We start from the raw sequence: 20,199 nt of genomic DNA on the forward strand, positions 1-20,199 counted from the left end.
CTTGGCAACGTAATGGTGGCGCGTGAATAGGGATTTTAGTGTCTGTCGTATTTCGCAGTGTTGCAAATCACGTCTGGATTTCCGAATGCCAGAATTTTCATTTTCACGTTGCAATTTCTTGTCGGTTGACTCTTATTCTTGATTGTAGTGCCTGAAATTCGGAGTGGTGGACAAATATCAAATGATTTGTTATTGTAACATCTGCAGTGCATGAAACGGATATTGTCTGACATTGTAAAAGGTAATTTTATTTCGTCCATATCCCAGCTATTCAATACCTGACTTCATTATGTTCTATTTGTCGTGGACTGGTTAGGTTATAAGAATTTTTGGCCACTCCTGCGTTTTAGAGGTCGTTCTCATGTATGATTGACGAAAAGTGTGTTGCGTTAACATAATCAATATCTTTCACGGTAAAAATCAATAATTTTGCATTTGTTGACTCATCAATGAAATAACCTTCTTATTTAAGTATCAGCAAAGACTCATTTTTTCAATTCTTTGATTTAGATGTCGGGATCAGCTCATAAACACCGCTATAAAAACGCCGCTTTGGATAGTGTCGAATTGCGACGAAGACGAGAAGAAGAAGGAGTACAACTAAGAAAACAGAAACGAGAGCAACAGCTTAATAAACGACGAAATGTTAACGTTAATCAGCTACTGCCAGAAGACAATGACTTACAGGTAAATGTCTCTTTGAACATTTCTTCAGTAGCAACGTTCATTTCTAGGTGGAAAGCGACATATTATCACCCTTATCGCCAGTGATTACCCCAGAAATGGTACAGGCTCTCTACAGCCCAGATGTAGAACAACAAATCAATGCCACACAGAAATTTAGGAAATTGCTTAGCCAGGAACCCAATCCACCAATTGATGAAGTTGTACAAACTGGAATTATTCCACGTTTTGTAGAATTTTTACAGAATGCAAGCAACTGTAGTCTTCAGGTGATTTTCTTGTTTTTTGCGGCTTGGTCTCACTTTTATTGTAGTTTGAAGCAGCTTGGGCGTTGACTAATGTAGCCTCTGGGACGTCTCAACAGACGCGGATGGTCATAGAAGCTGGAGCTGTTCCCATTTTTATTCATCTATTAAGTAGCCAGTATGAGGATGTGCAAGTATGAGCTTTAAACACTTTAAGGGTGTCACTATAAGATCGCTTTTAGGAACAAGCTGTCTGGGCTTTAGGTAATATTGCAGGGGATTCACCTGAATGTAGAGACCACGTTCTGGATTCAGGGATTTTGGTTCCACTTCTCCAGTAAGTAGATTCTGCATATCATAATTATGAAAGCATTACGTTTAACAAAGAGCTATAAATGCAGATTACGTTACATTCAATTCAAACGATTATTGGTAACGAGATTATAATGTCTTTATTCACTATCAATTAATTCAAATCGATTCGTATGCAATTCTATATGGTTATATCTGTAATTAACAAAAATTCATAATCGCTCTTTGGTTTATCGCGGCTGAACTTTTTTCGCCACGATGATAGGATATAAGAAATCACTTTCGTAACAAAGATTACGTTTTTCTAGATTGCTTAGCAAATCGACTCGCTTAACAATGACCAGAAACGCTGTCTGGGCCCTCTCGAACCTCTGTCGCGGCAAGAATCCGCCCCCAGACTTCTCGAAAGTGTCTCCCGCTTTACCAGTCCTTGCCCGTTTGTTGTTCCATCAGGACCCAGATGTCCTCGCCGACTCGTGCTGGGCTTTGAGCTACCTATCTGATGGACCCAACGAGAAAATCCAGGTATTTCCACCCCGGAAACTAACTAGGAAAAACCTGACCATTTCCATTATAGGCTGTAATCGACGCCGGCGTTTGTCGAAAACTAGTGGAACTTCTAATGCATCAACAACCCAACGTGATCTCTGCAGCTTTGAGAGCCGTCGGTAACATAGTGACCGGTGATGATGTCCAAACTCAAGTCATTTTAAACTGCTCAGCTCTGCACTGTCTGCATCACTTGTTGTCTTCATCGAAAGAGTCCGTGCGGAAGGAGGCGTGCTGGACTATAAGTAACATTACCGCTGGAAATAGACAACAGATTCAGGCAGTCATAGATGCGAATATTTTTCCGGTTCTAATAGAAATTTTGAGTAAAGCTGAATTTAAAACTAGGAAAGAAGCTGCTTGGGCTATAACGAACGCCACCAGCGGTGGGACCCCCGATCAGATTAGATATTTAGTAAATCAGGGATGCATCGGACCTCTTTGTGATCTACTCACGGTGATGGACGCGAAGATTGTACAAGTGGCACTTAACGGATTAGAAAATATTCTCAGACTCGGGGAACAAGACGCCAAGAATCACTCTGGTACTAATCCCTACGCGGTTCTTATCGAGCAGTGTTATGGTACGAAAATTGCGTGTTTCAATCCCAGTTTTTTCTAAGACGAATTTTTACAGGGTTGGATAAAATCGAGTTCTTGCAATCTCACGTCAATATGGAAATCTATCAAAAGGCCTTCGACATTATTGAACACTTTTTCGGGACAGAAGAAGAAGACACGACCGTAGCTCCGTCGGTTAATCCCGGACAACAACAATATCAATTCAGTTCAGATCAGTCTGTACCAATGGGTGGATTTAATTTTTAAAAGTTCTAGCTTATTTACAAAAGGAGCATACTTTGAGTATCAAGCCAAAGGATAACCATCAAGATATCCAACCTAAATATTAAGATATTTAGTTTGAATGACGTGATAGTGTTACAGTGTAACCGAATTTTATGCATGTATGCTTTTGTTTTTGTTGATCGTCCAAATTTGTACGCTCTAAAGAATTCTTTAAGTATTTCTTTACTTTCACAGCTAACAAATGGGGTCTTTTAATGACATTTTTTGTTTTTTAACCACTTCTTGGGGTGGAAAATTTGAATTTGTATTTCCGACGTGCGTACAGATCTGACTTGTCTGAAGTGATGTAATCGTTTTTTCTGTGTTATTAAATTTACCGTGTCGAGTAAGGTTCTCAACTTCCACGCAGTTTTATGTTGTACAAAACCGGGTTTCGTTAGTTTTAGTTTTGTTTCAGTGTACATATTTTAAGTAAACATACATGTATAAATATTCCTAACAGCATATTTGTTTATAGTTTTTATTGTAAAGCAAACTAACATTTAAGTAAGACTGAGTTTTATTTTTTTCCCGAATCGGCAAAATCAAAAAATCCTGGAAGAATGCACTTCAAATCGTCGGTTTTTGAACGTTCACCGGCCGTTACGATTTGTGAGACAAAGAAACCAGGAAGCCACGTGTGTTAGACAAAGATAGATAACGCGACTGCAGCGCCATAGTTTTTGCTGATTGGGTGGCTGTTTCTGTTTAACGGTTCTCGAATTTTAAAAGTGACAGTTGTGAGTATGTGATCGTAATGTGATAACCATTTAAATTTTAAACTGTTCTGTCGTATCCATTTAAATTTTAAACTGTTCTGTCGTATCCATTTAAATTTTAAACTGTTCTGACGTATAAGTTTTTAAACGTTTAATTGTGATTTAAACATGTTCTTCCAAGTAAGTTGCACAATTGGGACATGAAAATTTCCAGTTCACAATGGTTTTATAGTTTTCACCACCAAAAAAAGCGGAGAAAAAGGTGAAGGTTCAGACTGAAGAAAAAGCAGCGATTCTATCTTTGGCCCCATTTACTGCCAACCCCAAACTGTTTTTCGAAAATGTTCAAGTCGGGAAATCAGCCGTTGAACAAATATGCGTGAAAAATCCCACACCTCAAAGAATGACGGTAATGGTCTTACATAAATTTAAACTCACATAAACGAGTGATTTAATTTTTCAAGGTGAATGTTCAGTTAAAATCCGACGAAGAACTACAACTCTCCTTAAGTTGGACGCAAAAGCACATTCAGTCAAATGAAGAAGTCTTGCTGGAGTTGACGTGGACCCCTCAGGAGGCTGGCAGTTGGCGCCAGACACTTCGGTTCAGTTACGGTGGTCCTCCACGAGAAGTTCCTCTTGCTCTAAAATCAATATTACCAAAAAAGGTATGTCTACAAAAAACTGCGACACAAAAGTAAAAACGCCAATAATTCTAGAAAAAGCGAAAAGCTTCCCCACCAAAAAAAGGTTTACCACGGGTGGTCGCCAAGAAAACCATCTCACCTGTAAATAAAAGGAGAAAGTCTCCAAAAAAAGTACCCAACATAGTCATTGTGGCACCAACCCACAGCCGAGGGTCCCGTGGCAAAGAAAATATAGTTCCAGAGCTGCTGTTTGATGTACCCTTATCTAGTCGTCGAGAGACTTACGTCGTACCTAACAACGTGCCGGTATTAGAACCGGTCTTTGAAGATAGTTTAGAAAACTCCCCCGGCCCGGGTCTGTCATTTGAAGGTAAACTCAAATCAGACTCTTTCGTTTTGGCGCCAAAGAGTACCCCTCTAAACTCGTTTAAACCTGAACATTGTTCCACCGATGAGAAATCACTTAATTCTACATCGTCTCTCACTGGAGCAAGATTCTGTCTTTTCCCAGAACACAGCTTTTTGAAAAAGTCTCCGAACATCAGCGGTCAGACGTATGTTAAAAACTTGAGCTCGGAAACTTACGTCAAACCTAATCTAAGCTCGGAAACCTTCACTAAAGATCTTAGCTTCCATACTTATAACATTGATGACTCAGATCGAGGGATAAATGAAGCCGTAACACCTCCAAGTTTTAGCAAAAGAGTACGCTTGGATAGTCTTTGCGGATCGTCGGTGAAAGACACAATCGAAGCAAACCTTTGGGCAACAAATGAACCCAAGCGCCGTCCAATTCCCATCGGCAAAGAACTAAGACTGTCGGACTTCAAACCAACACCTGTGAAACGTAAAAGCGAAGACACTTGTATGATTTCACCCAAACGTCCCAATCTTGGTGTACCTTATATCACTGAATGGAGAAAATATCAAATTTCGATCATAGATCCTGAGTTTGCGTTACGCCTCGAACAACACGAAGACAACTTTAAAAAGTGGCTCAATATGGTGTTGGCACCACCTGCAGATTTGGAATCCACCGAACAACAAATCGATGTTGCAAAACTTTGGCGGGACTGTCTAAAAAAATCCATCGATATCACTCCTGTTGGGTTATCCTGCTCGCGGCTGAATGCCCTGAGGAAGACGTTCAAAATTTTCTACAAAACCCCCGAGATCCAGGCAGTTTTGTCCAAAGTTAATGCCGCTATAGAAAGCGACAGATTGGCCATCAGAAAAGACCGAGACGTTCATCTAGATTTAGCTCTTCAAACTGAAGTTATGACGATTATTCTAAGTTACAACCCTCTATGGTTGCGATTGGGGTTGGAGACAATCTTTGGAATGAATATTCCGCTACGATCTAACTCAGATGTCATAGGGTTGACTACGTTCTTAAAAGAGTGGTTGATACGAAACCCTCTCCTCTTGAAAAAATTCAAATCTGTACACCACCCACGTTACAGTGACACCATCAAAAAATTTATATTAAAGAAGTTTCTCGCGTTGGTGTATTTATTAGATCGGGCAAAGACCAATAAACTGATCAAACATGATCCTTGCTTATTCCGGAAGAACTCTGAGGTTAAAGAAAGTGGTCAAGCGTTAACCCGTTTTTCTAGAGACATTATAACATCAATGGGAGACATCACGAAGTATCTCAAGCACCACAATTACATTGTAGAGCACAAACAGGTGTACCTAGACGAATTCGACTACTCTGTCAACTTCCTAGGGGCGGATTTACGGGATGGCGTGCGATTAACTCGAGTCATGGAGGTCATACTACTCCTTCCCAACTTGAGTAAGCAACTTAGAGTCCCGGCGATTTCCCGGTTACAAAAAGTCCACAATGTTACGGTAGCCTTCGAGGCCATGAAAGCGTCAGGGCTCGAAATCATGTCCGAAATAACCCCCACAGATATCGTCAACGGTCATAAAGAAAAAACGCTGGCATTTCTATGGCAGCTTATCCACAAAATGGAAACACCGCTAATGGTGAAATCCGCGAGCATTATTTCAAGGTGGTGGCGCAGTCAACACATTCTCCGAAAACGCGAAGAACTGAGACTCATCGCGCTGAGAAAGACCGAGGCTGCTATCAAAATCCAACGATGGTACAGAAAATCACAAGTTTACGCCAAACAACTCGAAGTTAGAAGAAAGGACGCTGCAGCTACCAAGATTCAGAGTTACTTCAGAATGTTTATAGCAAAGAGACGGTACCAAAAGCTAAAATCCTGCGTGCGATTCGTCGAAGAACGCTACCTCACCAAGAAACTCATGCTAGAAGAAAGAAATCGATTTGAAGCCTTAAAACACGCTGCTGTTGTAATCCAACGACGATTCAGAGCGAACGAATTGAAGAAAATCGAAGAAATGAAGTACACAGCATTGAGAGATTCCGCGATCTTAATACAACGCACGTGGAGAGCGAAAAAGGAAGCTCAACAATTCCAAATTCTTAAAGCCACCACCATCATGATCCAGCGAAGATTCCGAGCAAATTTCGAAATGAAGAAGCAATGTCTTAGGTACCACGAGCTTCGAAGCAGTGTCATCTTTCTACAAAGAAAGTGGAGGGCTACTTTGGTAATGAGAGACGACATGTTTAGATTCCAGGTGTTGAAAAGTAGTACGATTTTAATTCAAAAACGGTTTCGTGCAAACTTGGAGATGAAGAACACGCGGACGAGCTATAACAAGTTAAAAGAAACAGTTATCTTTGTGCAGAGGCGTTGGAGGGCGATTTTAACGGTAAAGAAGCAGATGAGGGAGTTTCAGAGTTTGAAAAATGCGGCCATTTGTATTCAAAGGCGATTCAGAGCAAAGCTCGCGGCTAGAGCTACCTCCAATGATTACCAACGATTAAAATCTACAGTTATTTTAATTCAAAGGAAATGGAAGGCTACTTTAGCTATGAGAAAGGAAAAGAAAAACTACGAGAATATGAAGAAAGCTGTAACGTTGATCCAGAGACGATACAGAGAAACCAGAAGAGCGGAGCTTCAATTTGAGAGTTTTCTTCGGCTAAAGAGCGCTGTCATTTTTATTCAACGTCAATGGAGGGCTAAATTAGAGATGCGAGCTGCTGTGAAAGAGTACACAGTTCTTCGGACGGCTACAATTGTAATTCAACGCCGCTTCAGAGAAACTGTGGCTGCAAGAGTGGCACACGCCGATTATCAAAAGTTGAAACAAACCACCATCGTTGTTCAAAGACGCTGGAGGGCGAAACTTACAATGCAAAAGGAAATGAAGGCATACGAGATTTTAAAAACTGCCACCGTTGTGATTCAAAGGCGGTTTAGAGCAACTCTTGCTGCGAAATCAGAATCCCAGAAGTTTGAGACTTTGAGGAGAACAACCATCTTCGTTCAACGACAATGGAGAGCTAAACTTGCAATGAGAGACGAAATGAACAAGTTCCAAGCTTTAAAAGTGGCGACGATTACGATTCAGAGGCGCTTCAGAGCGAATGTAGCTGCGAAAATTGAATCTCATAAGTTTGAAGTATTGAAAACAGCAACCATTTGTGTGCAAAGGCGTTGGAGGGCTACACTTGCCATGCGTGTCGAAATGGTGAAATTCCAAGCTGTTAAAAGTGCAGTTTTGGTCATTCAGAGGCGATTCAGAGGTACTATGATCGCTAAAGATGAACATAAGAAGTTTGAGAAGTTAAGAACAGCAACGATTTGCATTCAAAGGCGTTGGAGAGCGACGCTGTTAATGAAGACCGAAAGGACTAATTTTGAGACATTGAAAAAAGCAACTATTTGTGTGCAAAGGCGTTGGAGGGCCAAACTCGCCATGAAAGCCGAAACAAAGAAATTCCAAGCTTTAAAAGTGGCCACGATTACGATTCAGAGGCGTTTCAGAGCGAATGTAGCTGCAAAAATTGAATCTCAGAAGTTTGAAGCATTGAAAACAGCAACGATTTGTGTGCAAAGGCGTTGGAGGGCTAAACTTGCCATGCGTGTTGAGGTGAAGAGATATCTAGCAGTAAAGAGTGCAGTTTTGGTTATTCAGAGGCGATTCAGAGCTACTATGATCGCTAAAGATGAACATAAGAAGTTTGAGAAGTTAAGAACAGCAACGATTTGCATTCAAATGCGTTGGAGAGCGACGCTGTTAATGAAGACCGAAAAGACTAATTTTGAGGCATTGAAAAAAGCAACTATTTGTGTGCAAAGGCGTTGGAGGGCCAAACTCGCCATGAAAGCCGAAACAAAGAAATTCCAAGCTTTAAAAGTGGCCACGATTACGATTCAGAGGCGTTTCAGAGCGAATGTAGCTGCAAAAATTGAATCTCAGAAGTTTGAAGCATTGAAAACAGCAACGATTTGTGTGCAAAGGCGTTGGAGGGCTAAACTTGCCATGCGTGTTGAGGTGAAGAAATATCTAGCAGTAAAGAGTGCAGTTTTGGTTATTCAGAGGCGGTTAAGAGCGACCATGATTGCTAAAGTTGAACATCAACAGTTCGAGAAGTTAAGAAAGGCAATAATCTGCATACAAAGGCGATGGAGAGCGACCCTGTTAATGAAGACAGAAACCACGAAATTTGAGGCTTTGAAAGAAGCAACTTTGGTGGTTCAAAGACGATTCAGGTCAAATTTATTAGCAAGAACCGAAAGACAGGAATATGAGACTTTAAGGAAGACTGTTATTTACGTTCAAAGGAAGTGGAGAGCGAAACTGGCAATGAGAGCCGAAGTTGACAAGTACCAACGGTTGAAAGGAGCTGCGATTGCTATTCAGCGGCGCTACAGAGAAATAGTTGCGATAAAGAAGGAAGAACAACGAAAAGAAGACTGTGTGGCGATTACGGAGGTGCAACGACACGTGAGAGGATTTTTGGTCCGGCAGAAATTCGCTGATTTCTTGAAGCCAGAAGCTGTCGCTGCGAGAAAACTGTTAAGGACCCAAACCAAAGCCGCAACTCTAATTCAGGTAAGAAATGACAGATTTGGAACAATAAAAAGACGCTTTTTCTAATTTCAGAGTGTTTGGAGGAGCTACAAAGTGCGTGGTTCTCAAACACCAAAACTCTTTGAAATCTACAAAAAATTAAAACTTGCCAACGAAACTGCTGTACCGGAAAACACGATGCGAGTTCGTTGTAAGAAAGCCGTGATGCAACTGGGCAAGAGGATTTCACTTGCAGACATGTTGAGCACTTTTCGCGATTTAGGTAAAGCATCCACTAAATATAAAGTGTCGTCATTATGTTTTTTCAGAATTTATCACACGACGGTGCTCAGGGACACTCCGAAAGTTGGCACCTGTGCTACCACCGTATTTGTACGAAACCATTTGCAACACCAACAGGTCGATGCTGGAAATGCAACTTTCCAGCGTTGCAACTTTGATTTTGCTAAATATTTATCGATTTGAAGCAACTCGGGGCTATACATGGATTACTGAGTATCTAGAAAGTGTCATAACTGTGATGTTACATTGCTGTGATAAGGAGAGCCTTATGTTTCCCTCTCTGTGTACTTTGTTGTATTTCTTTTTAGCCCAACCAGAGTACAAAAAAATTATTTTAAGTACACACAAATTCAAGGAGAAGATGGCTCAAATAGAACAGATGGTTCACAGAAAGAAACGGATGACCGCAAAAGTACAACTAAACTATGTGTCACTTTTCGCTACAAGCAGCAAGACTTTGCCTATACCGTGTGACGCCCCCGATTGGGGTTTGGATCTTAAAAAGAAGCCTCGGATTTTCGAAAATTCAGTCCACGCCCTGGATTGCCTTTTATCTGTTCTAAATAGTTCTAATTAATGAAACAAATATTGTAAATTGATTCAAAAAAAATAAAGTTCATATTTATATTAAAAAAAGTACGCGTCGTCCCTAAATAGCAACGATTAGTCCGCAAAAACTGCATTTTAGATAGTTGTGACAAAAATAGCTGTTTGTCTACAAATCGTTCGTTTTCGTAGTTACTCGGGTTAATTCATGCTCTGCTTCCATTGGTGGAAATGTTTGACATTCGTTTGACAAATTGTCAAATTTAACGGAGGTATTTCTACGAAACCTAGAACTATTTGTATATCTTCTTGGAGGTATTTAAAGTTAGAAGTGTTCCATAAGTGAGTTTTCCAGCGTTCCATTGACAGTACTTGCTAAATCTTGTGACAATCTTGAATGACATGCAAGACGAAAATATAGGTTAGTTTAACAACTTGCTTCTTTCCAAGACTTTTAATGTTTTCTAGCACAGACAAGTGGCCGTGAGATTAACGACGTCTTTGACGACATTTTTTTAAGCGAAAACCGAGTGTTTGAAGAAAGTTTCAAAGAAGGTTATGAGCAAGGTAAAAAAGAAGAAAACTTAGAAGCCTACCACCTGGGTTACCACAGGGGCGCCGAATTCGGCACAGAAATAGGATACTACATAGGAGTCACCGACAGTTATCTCCAAAAGGTCTCAGGTGACGATAAAATTGTTAAAGAACTTGCGACACTAAAACAACTTCTGGTGGATTTTCCCAATGAAAATGACTTGGAAACTGACATTTTAGGACTCCTCAATCAAATCAGAGCGAAATTTAAAAAACTATGCGCCGTTTTGAAAATACACCCCAGTTTTCCAGAGCCTGATCCACTGTCTTTTTAACATGTCTCTTACAATTCAGCTGCATATTGAAAAACTGCTCAAATTTTTGGAGCCACTTTTGGGGTTTGCCAACTGTCATATGGTTGATTTTTACACGGATTCGGGGTATGAACGGTTCGTCCCCACTGAAATTCAACAAGAAATCAGTGAAATTGGACTGAAAAAAACAATGGACTTAATTTTTTCCAATGATTTTCAACATGTCCCTCATTTGGGATCCTTTGTTCAAAACAGTTTCAACTTGACATTGAAAAACACAGATATTTGCTTAACAATTGATTCGTTTTTAGACCTGTTGCACTCGTTTGGTTGCGACCCCGTTGATAAATTCAAGCTACAGGTCTTCATGACTTCTAAAAAATCTCATGAGGTCGAAGTCTTAAGTGCTGTTGCAGCTTCCATCTCAAAATTGGCAAGAACTTCCCATGTGGTCGATATCGGCGACGGAAAAGGTTATCTAAGCTCCATGCTTGCGCTTCACCATAAAATTGCGGTGTTAGGAGTCGACGCCTCTAATATAAACACTTGTGGGGCCATCAAAAGAGCAAACAAGCTATCAAAAGTTTGGAATACCATACCCAATGCGCCCCACAAATCGTATCCGAAGAAAACTAACACAATTGGAAGCACGCACGTTGATTTGTACCGCCAAGTTACCGCGTTCGTTGATCAGGATTTCGATTTGGAGAGGCTCGTTGGGGACATTTTCAAGGAAACATTTCCACTGCGGTTGGGTCTGGTCGGGTTACATACTTGCGGGGATTTGTCCCCGAATTCTTTAAAAATTTTCGCAGGAAACGACAGTGTTAGATCAATTTGTAATGTGGGGTGTTGTTATCATTTAATAACCGAACGATGCGATTCAGAGGATGGATTTAACTTCCCTCTGAGTAGATTTTTAAATGAAAGAAAACTAGTCATTGGTCGGAGTGCTCGCATGATTGCAAATCAATCAGTTGATCGAATTTTAGACGCCAAAGAACTTCCCAATATTACGATTTTTTATCGGGCCCTTTTACAATTGATTTTGGAAAAAAATTGTGTACAAAATCCCACGAAACATGTGGGTAAATTTAGAAAAACTCCTGATAATTTTATCGATTACGTAAGAGCAGCATTAAAGCGTCTCGATGTATCTGTCGATATTACCGATGACCAAATCCAAGATTTAATTTCATCGTATCAGTCGCGTTTGTTAGAACTGAATGTTTTTTACTTATTGCGTTGTAAATTATCGCCGGTTGTCGAGAGTTTGATTCTGCTTGATCGACTGCTGTTTTTGAAGGAACAGGGATTTGAGAATTCGTTTTTGGTGCAATTTTTTGACCCTGTTGTCTCTCCCCGATGTTATGGAATTGTGGCTATGAAAGATGTACTTTTTCAATAAAACAAGACTGTAATTTGAATATCTTTTTTTCTTGATACAACTAAACCCATTTGAAAAAGGTTCTGCAGACTTAAGTACCGAGTGATGGTTTGCTTCTATCAGTTCTTCACTAAAAGCGCCTTTATAAAATTAAAGCAGAAAATTGATCGCTATGAATCTTACATAAACCACCGCGTATAAAAAATACGATTTCGTTCATAAATGCATTTGCACAAAATATGACACATAGAATTTAGTAGAAAACAATTAACAGAGATGCAACAAATAAATAGTTTGGTAAAATTTAACAAAAATAAAATTAGTAGACATTTTTCTGATCCGTGCCGGCTGCACATGACATGAGATGGCTAATATGTACAAAACTAGTCTAAAGTTAGCTTCACCGTTTTCGGGACGCTACTGCGGCTACCAGGGCGGCGCCACGTCCGCTACCATCTTCAGACAACATCAAATCGAACTGCAACCAAAAATCAGTCTGGAATCGTAAAGACTCAATTATACATACCACTATTCCTGGATTAACCAACTCTGATATTTTCTCCATCATCAGATTATGGAAATGAGGGTGGTACCTGTACAACGACCCATCAATCCCAACAGTAACTCTAGGTTCATTGATTTTGTTCAACAGCGTCGCGATGCCGGCCGACGCTAAATGAGCCGCTCGTCTCGATACGCACTCACACACATATCTTACATTAATGCAGTCTTGTTCAGTGGCGTGTTTAAGACCTAATTCTTCAAGAATTTCTTTACAATTATTGAACGTGCCCGGGGCGTCGGTTTCAATTTCAGAGACGTACTTCGTGTAGAATCTGTCACGAGTTGAAAGAGCGTCGGAACCTTTGCCTCCGAAGAGTAAACCTTCGCTGGTGAAACGCTCGAGGATCAAACGGACCAGCTCTCCCATGTACATCCCAGAGATCATTTTTTCGTGACTGTTAAATGGGAGTTAGCTGGGTTGTTGGTGGTACTTTTGGTACTTACAGTTGTCTGCCGGGATTCACTGTGTTTTCATCGATGATATTGTCGTACTCGACGCGGAGGAAGTCGAGGGAACCATCGTCACCGAAAGCACCCCATTCTGTGTTGATCAGGACTTTACCCGATCCGCGGTCTGCCTCGTCCATGTTCTCGGCTTCTTCGCGCTTTTCTACGTAGCAGGCGTTGGTGCCAGTACCTGTGAAGACCGAGAGTGTTGAACGAAAAAGCTACTTCGCTAAGAGCGGCTAGTTCAACCATTCGGAGGATGCAGTTTTCCCTATTTTACCGCCCCCGAATCACAGTGGATCGATTAAGGAAATCGAGCCAATGTGACAAATGGTCAAAGCGTGATGCAGTTAACAAAGCGCGAAACCTACCAATGATCAAACCAATCTTGCAATGTCTGTTTTTCCATGCACATGACATGAGAGTTCCAGTGGTATCGTTCAGAACAGCACATACGTCAATCTTAACATCCTATAAAGGAATACATGCATGAGGATGAAGGCAAAGAAATGAACTGGGATTTCCACATAAAAATTTTGCATGCACCGCAACAACCACTTGAACCAACAGACTCACCAATAATAATACCAATTCGACAATACTGATTTTTCCAAGCACAGGACATCAATGTCCCTGTTGAATCATTTAGAATCGCCATTACGGAAAGTGATATATCCTGGAATTATATTGTGAGGGTTGAATGTTGGAACAATGACGTGATGCATGCAGTATTTTCAAGGTGGTATCGTCTGTTAACTCACCCCTCGTCTCGTTATGGCATCTTTGAGCAACTGCACGACGTCGTTACCGATGACGCCGGAACAGTTAAACCCTTTAGTCCAACGTTCCAAAATCCCTTTAGTTAAACCTTTCTGCATCAGAGGAAAACTGAAAGTGAAACCCAACGGCAAAACTTCATTCATAATTTTTTCCTCCTTCATAAACTTGGCCAGACAATCAGCGATGTGGTCGAAAAGTTGCTCCCCGGAACCCAACATAATGTGCTGAGGAATGGCGAAAATTTTCGATCTCATTTCGAAATGGTTTTTGTTCAACTCGATGAGCAACACGCGGAAATTTGTACCGCCGAGATCCAGAGCCAGGAATTTTCCCACTTCTAAAAAAGAAAAAAACGGAGATGAATGGAATGTGCAAAAACTCGATCAGATTGATATGCTAATTGTGTTGCGAAAGGTCGATGTCTTGCATATTAATATGGCGGTCATGAAATTCTCCCGGAGGTGTTGCAAAAGGTGCCAAAAGAGTCCTTCACGATACTTTCTTTTACCGAAGAATTAAGTTGTTGGTTTACCTGAGCCGTCAGGAAGATCTTGCACGTAGGTAATGAAGCACTTGACTATGGACGAAGGATGTGTCTTTTTGCCTAGTCCTTTTTTGATGTCGTTCAGCAGCTTTTCCTTGTATTTTTCCAGTTGAGCGTTGCTCAAGCATAGCTCTTTGCATTTTTCGCGGATCTGCAACAAAAACATTTTTTCAATGACTGGTTTTCAGAATAACACAAAGAACCCAGTGAGATTTCAACCCTATAAACTGTGAAAAGTTAACGGGATAATGGAAGAGAATTAGAATGGATAAGCACGCAAACAGTAAAGTAAATATGGCCTTGATGTACTAATGACGCCTTCAAACCATTAGCGGTTAAACGGAAATCCATTATTTGACTAATTTATCCTTTTTTTATGTAGACGATACGTATTTTTAACTCTGAGGGAATAAAAAAATTCTTCACACTGCACCACTCTGCAGCTACAAGGTTCCTCTTATTTACATAAATAATGATTTCATTAAAACTTCCATGAAATGTTGCTCACATTTTGTGGTACTTTTTGAGTGGGAGTTGGGATTTATGATAAAACGATTTCGCAATTCAACCATATCTGATAACTTTCATGTTTAAAAGACAAAAAGTAATTCCCGGCACCAAAACAACGTCAGCCGTATCAGACAATGATAATCTTGTCAATGGCTTCTTATCGCCACCTCTTTTCTAATTATTCTAGAAAACCGGAAAGTACCAGAATTTTTGTAACATCCAACACTACATCAATTCAATAAAACTCCAAACATACCGGAAACGCTAATTTCCGCGACCTTTCAATGACAATTTCTACCGCATATTTAAAACTGGCGCCCACTCAAAAAACCCATGTGCTTGAATGAACCTCTACGTGAAAGCGGTTGGTCCTCGTGTTACACACCCTCGCTTTCGTCCAACCAGCGTAAAGATCAAACATTACACCACAAGGAAAAAAAATTGCAACATACCAATGCGTGCGGTTGCATATTCCTCTTATAGCCCATGGTCGTCTCTAACTTTTCTCAGATTAAAAAAATGAACACACCAAATTGTAATCAATAGCGGACTAAAACTGATAACGTGGTTGACTTGTCGCGTTCGCGCCTTCTGAACCCGACCCGAACAAATACGAGTATATGAAGCCTGAAGCGGGCAACTGTTCCTCTCCCACACCGCTTGAACCATTTGTACCTTGAGCGAGCCTCCACGTTAAGAGCGTTTCATTGGTCGATTTCAGGGGTGTGGTGTGGCGAGGTTGGCTGCATGCGAAGCGTCACGCACGAGAAGGAATTCCCTTCGGGTAAAATTGGATAATCCTGTGCAATCTGCATGTCGTGCTGTTGTGAAAGAAAGCGCAGCGGGCCAAGGGAGGGGCTGAGGTAGTTCCCCAACCACATGTTGGGTAAAATGTTTACAAAAGTGGAATTTGAAGAAAAGAAATCAAGAGTCAATAAATGTATCAGCGGTGGTATCTAAAAGATAAAGACATACTAGTTCAAATTTTGCGCCAGTTCATCTAATTCTAGTTCGAAGTCTTGATTTTTTAGCTATTATAATTTTGATTAGTTTGTAATTAAGTTCAATAGCACTTATCTTATAATTTAATGGCATATTACCCTAATTTAATGTCTCTTTTATAAGCCTAATCTAAGCCCATTCCATTGTCAAGTTATAGATGTCATTCTGTCTTAACAATAAGTAATATTTTCCATTCTGCACTAATTCCTACAATAAATTTGTAATGACAGCTATAAATGATAACTATAATAAAGCAAAACAAGTATTTTGTTAGAAACATGCAAAAATACTATAAAATTGTCGTGAGAGCTTTTTTTTGCAAGCCACCACGTGTACTTAATTATTATTTTTCTTCTTCTATAATCAGTGGTTACCACCATTCATTATCTAACCACAACAGAGTTGTTTGTTTGAATCATCAAATATTCCAAAAGGAAAATTGACTAGGATGTGTTTGCTCACCTCCTCTGAGACAAAAACGGGAACTTTGGAACAACAATCTCCCATTCTGGATCAGTGATATTAACAGGACTTCACAACAAGACTAACGATAATAAACTACAAATGTGGACTGCAATCAATAATGAAAATAATTTATAAACAATAAATGTCGATTATCTGTACTGATATTATAGGAAAATTGTTAATTGATTAAGATCTGTTGATTATTTCTTTAGATAAATTTAGGAAGAGTTGACTGACGGGGTTGAGTGAACCTGTGAAAATGTAACAAACAGTGTTCTTCAGTTTGAAGAGGACACAAATTTTCCAAGAACTTTATTGTATTATTTTAAATTTAATCTTTATAAGTTGGACAAAGACCATTTTTTATGATTGATTAGATAAATTCATCGATCTTTATCGTTTTTAAATGGATAAGCATCAGCGGAAAAGTCTCGAAAGCATCTCATTTTTTTGCTTATTGTTTCATTGATAAACATGTTTGTTTTTTCAATTAATTAAACTTCACAAAAACCACTTGAGTTATTTTAGCCCCATTTTCTTAATGAAATTATTTTTCACCTGAAATAAACATTTAATTTCTTATCAATTTCTAGGAATGCTATCAGAAGATTTATTATTTGACACAATAATCTATAATATTTAAGCCTTCGGATATATAATAATAGTAACGAATTGCGGAATTTAGAAAACAATTAGTGAAAAGATTCTCCCATTTTCGTGGTTCGCAACAACATTTATCGTTTTTTTTATCTTTTTATTTCAGCATTAAATCTCATTATTCTGAAGTACTAGTCGGATATTACCCATTCCGTTCAAAGGTAGTTATAAAATCAGACTTCATTCTGAACAATCATTGGATGATAAATAAAGGTCGAACCTCGTCGATGAATGAACATTTTGATGTCAGAAATAAAAAATGGGCCCTTTGGCCTCTGCCCCGGCACTGATGCAAAAAGAAGGAATGTTGCGTCACGTTCCTCGCCGGTTTAAAAAGGTTGACTTTGTAGGTGTGTCTTTTAACATGCGCAACGTAAAGAGTACGACGTCAGCAAGTTCAAAGAATAAGCTTCGCGGTATTGTTGGATTAGTTCAAGGTGAATTAAAGGTGTTAACTAATTGCATAAAAAGTCACAACCTATTGTAACATAAATTAGACATAACAGGCGCCGCAACTTTGAAAAAAAAAATCAGAAATGAGGATTCATAAGAGGCCCTCCATGGGTCCGCGCAATTATCCTCATTACTCAGTAAATTTTATTTCTTCCCCCTCTACCAAAACCTGTATAATTTCCTCAGTCATTAATATTAATAGGCGCTTAGTGACTAGAAACTCTATGATTTGCTTTAGAAACCATACAGGAAGTAACAAAATGTTTACTTACAGCCGGCGCCACATATTCGCTATTTTCGAAAGGTGCCTGCACCATTTTCATCCCACTTGGTCAAACTCACGTGAGGTTACGTACGCGAATGTCTGTTTTGTTGAAGGAAGGGCGATTTGAGGTCACCTTCAGGAGGAGCGTTCCCACCACACCCCCTATCATTGATTTCCAGCTGACGTCACGGGAAAGTGAAGGGTGCGCATTCTAGAACGCAACGACGCGGGTCTGGGGGCTCGTCTGCCCTTGAAAAGCGAGATCGATAGGGGGAGGACACTCAGGAATCAAGGGAATTTTTCCACTTCCTTTACAAACAGGATTAGCATCATTGTTTAAATTTCAAAATTGAAATGATTGTCGATGGAAAAACTACTAGTCATTGTTTTGTTAGGAACTTGCAAGAAACGAGTCCTCGCTGTTCCTAAATTGTCGTAATTAACATAAAAATGCCACTGGCACTCGACGCAGCGACGGAAGGAAGGTCAATGATAAAATTACGGTGAAGTGAAAGCAGCTTTTGATAACAATTATCATAACTAGTCTCTACTGCAATATAAAGGCATGTTACATGTGATGTAAATACCCTGTAATTACCAAGGACGTGGTTATTGATCAGACCATTAATTTCTTGAAGAGGTTTTTTAAAAAGGCTTCTGGGTCAGCGAAGAGTGTAAATTTAGCTTCTCAATGTCATATTAATGCATCACTATAGACCAGATCAATAAGTATTTTTAGATGCATTAATAAAGATAGGATATATAAATTTCTAAACAATACTGCTTTTCGGGTCATTATTTATTATAATTTATCATTCGTGATGCTTTCATTAATCTATGTAAAACCAGTATTTTTTTGCAATTGTCAGTCAGACAACCTGATTTAAATCTTGTTGAATTTTTTTGGACTGTATTGCAACCTGTTGCGACTCGACCATGAAGCGAACTTTCCCTGCGTAAAACATTGTTTAGTATTGTCTGAGTCCAAGTTTTTGTATTTTGAAGATAACGAGTGACGTCATCGCCAGTTACAGAATAAAAGATACAAATCTTTTCACTAGGAATTGAACCGTTCAACGATTGGGCAATTCCTGCCCTTTCTGTAAAAAGATTTTCTCTTTATCGTGTTTTTCTACATTTATTGTTATCTGTGCTTTCACAGGAAAGTGTGGAAATTTTAATCTCACTATTCATCTAAAACAAATACCTGCTCGAATGACAACATCCGCGAAGGTCAACAAGAAGTCTGCAGAAATACTCTAGAACGTCCCGGAATCAGGAAATTACAAAAGTGCAACATTGACACATAAAACGAAGGATTACTCGTGAACTTGAGGTCATAGATTTCCGCCCGGAGTTAATTCGGGTTAATTACACAATATTTGCCCAGACAGTCGGAATTACAAGAGATAAGGAAGAATTTATACATACTGTTGGATTCGCAGGATTAGTTCTGGGGATCGGAAGGGGTCTGCACATGCAAGTTCTTTTCGTGCTAGGATGCTCGACTTTTTTCATTTTTTCCAAAATTTTAAGTAATTTTTTAAATTTGTGACAAGAAAGAAATTAAAATCAACAAAAGCGACGCTTGCTAGAATTTTGATGACAAATCATGGAGCTATAACTGGTGATCGCTTGTTTTAATCGAAATAACGAACCAATCTAGATGTTAAATGGGTTAAATTAGACAATTATTTTTAGCGTCATATGATGCGGCTACGATGCCCAAATCACGTCGAACAGCTCCGTCAAAAATTACAATTTTTTTCACAGTCACGTTTGTGTAATTTCAGTCGCCGGTAATTGGCGATTACTCTGCAAAATTCTTCCACAAAAAAATGAAACGTGGTGACTTAATATTAGTAAACTTAATTGTGTATTGTTTGAGGGTATGACTAAACGATAAGTTATCTTGACGCAAATTGTCTCTCGCGGTCTAATTAAAATTACGCAACAACCAACATGAAGTAAAGAAAAAACAAACCTCGTTGGTAATTTCAAATTCCGCGTTGTTCACATCAACGTGGTCCAGTTCCACTCTTCCCAATTCATTAACACATTCAAATATTTGCTTCTGCCTCATTTTCACTTGGTCGTTAAAAGCAACTTATTACTGTTAAGACCTACAATCAACTGAAGCACTAAAGAAATGCGTATGAGGTTTCTATAGTTAATAAATTAAAGTCCTACGATGCCCCTCCACTCATTGTCATTGATAATGATCATGAATAGACGATCAAACTTGCAGTCAAATACCTTGAAACCTACAGCCTACAGACATGGAAGAACTGGTTACCTTCTTGTAAGGACATTCTTGAGTAAAGACTATTTTCTAGAAAAATTATAGAGTTCGCGGAGGAAATAATTATCTGGAAGCGATTAAGGTGAAAAAACATGTTTTCGAAGTCTAGATATAGATTTTGCAATATTGATATTATCTATCATTGTCGCGCCAAAAAATGCAGGAAAAGTGTGTCACGAGGTGTTGTGCGATAATTTTTAATACGGTTTTAAGAATACA

The 20,199-nt window shown here is 39.4% G+C and overlaps 5 protein-coding genes across 9 annotated transcripts; 4 read left to right on the top strand and 1 right to left on the bottom strand.

Annotated features, from left to right (window-relative positions):
- Nucleotides 1-21: 21 nt before the first annotated feature.
- Nucleotides 22-3,147, top strand: Kap-alpha1 (karyopherin alpha1). The gene is made up of 8 exons (XM_088039440.1): nucleotides 22-241; nucleotides 511-687; nucleotides 735-953; nucleotides 998-1,123; nucleotides 1,172-1,266; nucleotides 1,550-1,766; nucleotides 1,819-2,374; nucleotides 2,428-3,147. The coding sequence occupies exons 2-8, from the start codon at nucleotides 511-513 to the stop codon at nucleotides 2,616-2,618; spliced, it is 1,581 nt and encodes a 526-aa protein (XP_087895566.1). The 5' UTR covers nucleotides 22-241; the 3' UTR covers nucleotides 2,619-3,147.
- A 199-nt stretch (nucleotides 3,148-3,346) lies between these two features.
- Nucleotides 3,347-9,834, top strand: asp (microtubule assembly factor abnormal spindle). Its single transcript, XM_088039029.1, has 6 exons — nucleotides 3,347-3,535; nucleotides 3,588-3,764; nucleotides 3,820-4,023; nucleotides 4,075-8,949; nucleotides 9,001-9,190; nucleotides 9,237-9,834. Exons 1-6 carry the CDS (start codon nucleotides 3,524-3,526, stop codon nucleotides 9,785-9,787), a joined length of 6,009 nt encoding a protein of 2,002 aa, XP_087895155.1. The 5' UTR covers nucleotides 3,347-3,523; the 3' UTR covers nucleotides 9,788-9,834.
- A 324-nt stretch (nucleotides 9,835-10,158) lies between these two features.
- On the top strand, nucleotides 10,159-10,625 carry LOC148173611 (uncharacterized). The gene is made up of 2 exons (XM_088039900.1): nucleotides 10,159-10,177; nucleotides 10,225-10,625. Exons 1-2 carry the CDS (start codon nucleotides 10,159-10,161, stop codon nucleotides 10,623-10,625), a joined length of 420 nt encoding a protein of 139 aa, XP_087896026.1.
- A 1-nt stretch (nucleotide 10,626) lies between these two features.
- Nucleotides 10,627-12,031, top strand: LOC148173612 (putative methyltransferase-like protein 25). The gene has a single exon (XM_088038417.1). The coding sequence runs from the start codon at nucleotides 10,627-10,629 to the stop codon at nucleotides 12,010-12,012; it is 1,386 nt and encodes a 461-aa protein (XP_087894543.1). The 3' UTR covers nucleotides 12,013-12,031.
- LOC148173613 (hexokinase-2-like) lies at nucleotides 12,023-19,838 on the bottom strand. 5 transcript variants are annotated; one of them, XM_088038413.1, is made up of 7 exons: nucleotides 19,663-19,838; nucleotides 14,315-14,477; nucleotides 13,764-14,119; nucleotides 13,579-13,678; nucleotides 13,000-13,192; nucleotides 12,518-12,950; nucleotides 12,023-12,469 (listed from the first exon to the last, which is right to left on the bottom strand). In XM_088038413.1, the coding sequence occupies exons 1-7, from the start codon at nucleotides 19,759-19,761 to the stop codon at nucleotides 12,392-12,394; spliced, it is 1,422 nt and encodes a 473-aa protein (XP_087894539.1). In that variant the 5' UTR covers nucleotides 19,762-19,838; the 3' UTR covers nucleotides 12,023-12,391. The 5 variants fall into 5 exon arrangements, with proteins under 5 accessions (XP_087894539.1, XP_087894538.1, XP_087894540.1 ...); XM_088038412.1 differs by lacking the exon at nucleotides 13,579-13,678 and adding an exon at nucleotides 13,374-13,473 and having other exon boundaries at nucleotides 19,663-19,837; XM_088038414.1 differs by lacking the exons at nucleotides 13,579-13,678; nucleotides 19,663-19,838 and adding exons at nucleotides 13,374-13,473; nucleotides 17,686-17,823.
- Between the last annotated feature and the right edge of the window lie 361 nt (nucleotides 19,839-20,199).

The sequence above is a fragment of the Gnatocerus cornutus genome, chromosome 6 (genome assembly GCF_029298725.1).
Source record: "Gnatocerus cornutus isolate USDA-ARS CGAHR chromosome 6, icGnaCorn1.1, whole genome shotgun sequence".
Taxonomy (NCBI): Eukaryota; Metazoa; Arthropoda; class Insecta; order Coleoptera; family Tenebrionidae; genus Gnatocerus; species Gnatocerus cornutus.

Bases quoted from the DNA above. Each gene is read 5' to 3' on its own strand.
- Kap-alpha1 (XM_088039440.1), top strand. From the start codon at position 511: ATGTCGGGATCAGCTCATAAACACCGCTATAAAAACGCCGCTTTGGAT. The intron at 688-734 runs GTAAATGTCTCT...GTTCATTTCTAG, and splicing joins CAGAAGACAATGACTTACAG to GTGGAAAGCGACATATTATC. The intron at 1,124-1,171 runs GTATGAGCTTTA...GATCGCTTTTAG, and splicing joins GCCAGTATGAGGATGTGCAA to GAACAAGCTGTCTGGGCTTT.
- asp (XM_088039029.1), top strand. The intron at 4,024-4,074 runs GTATGTCTACAA...CAATAATTCTAG, and splicing joins AATCAATATTACCAAAAAAG to AAAAAGCGAAAAGCTTCCCC. The intron at 9,191-9,236 runs GTAAAGCATCCA...ATGTTTTTTCAG, and splicing joins GAGCACTTTTCGCGATTTAG to AATTTATCACACGACGGTGC.
- LOC148173612 (XM_088038417.1), top strand. From the start codon at position 10,627: ATGTCTCTTACAATTCAGCTGCATATTGAAAAACTGCTCAAATTTTTG.
- LOC148173613 (XM_088038413.1), bottom strand. From the start codon at position 19,761: ATGAGGCAGAAGCAAATATTTGAATGTGTTAATGAATTGGGAAGAGTG. The intron at 14,120-14,314 runs GTAAACCAACAA...TTTCTTTTTTAG, and splicing joins AGATCTTCCTGACGGCTCAG to AAGTGGGAAAATTCCTGGCT. The intron at 13,679-13,763 runs GTGAGTTAACAG...ATATAATTCCAG, and splicing joins ATGCCATAACGAGACGAGGG to GATATATCACTTTCCGTAAT.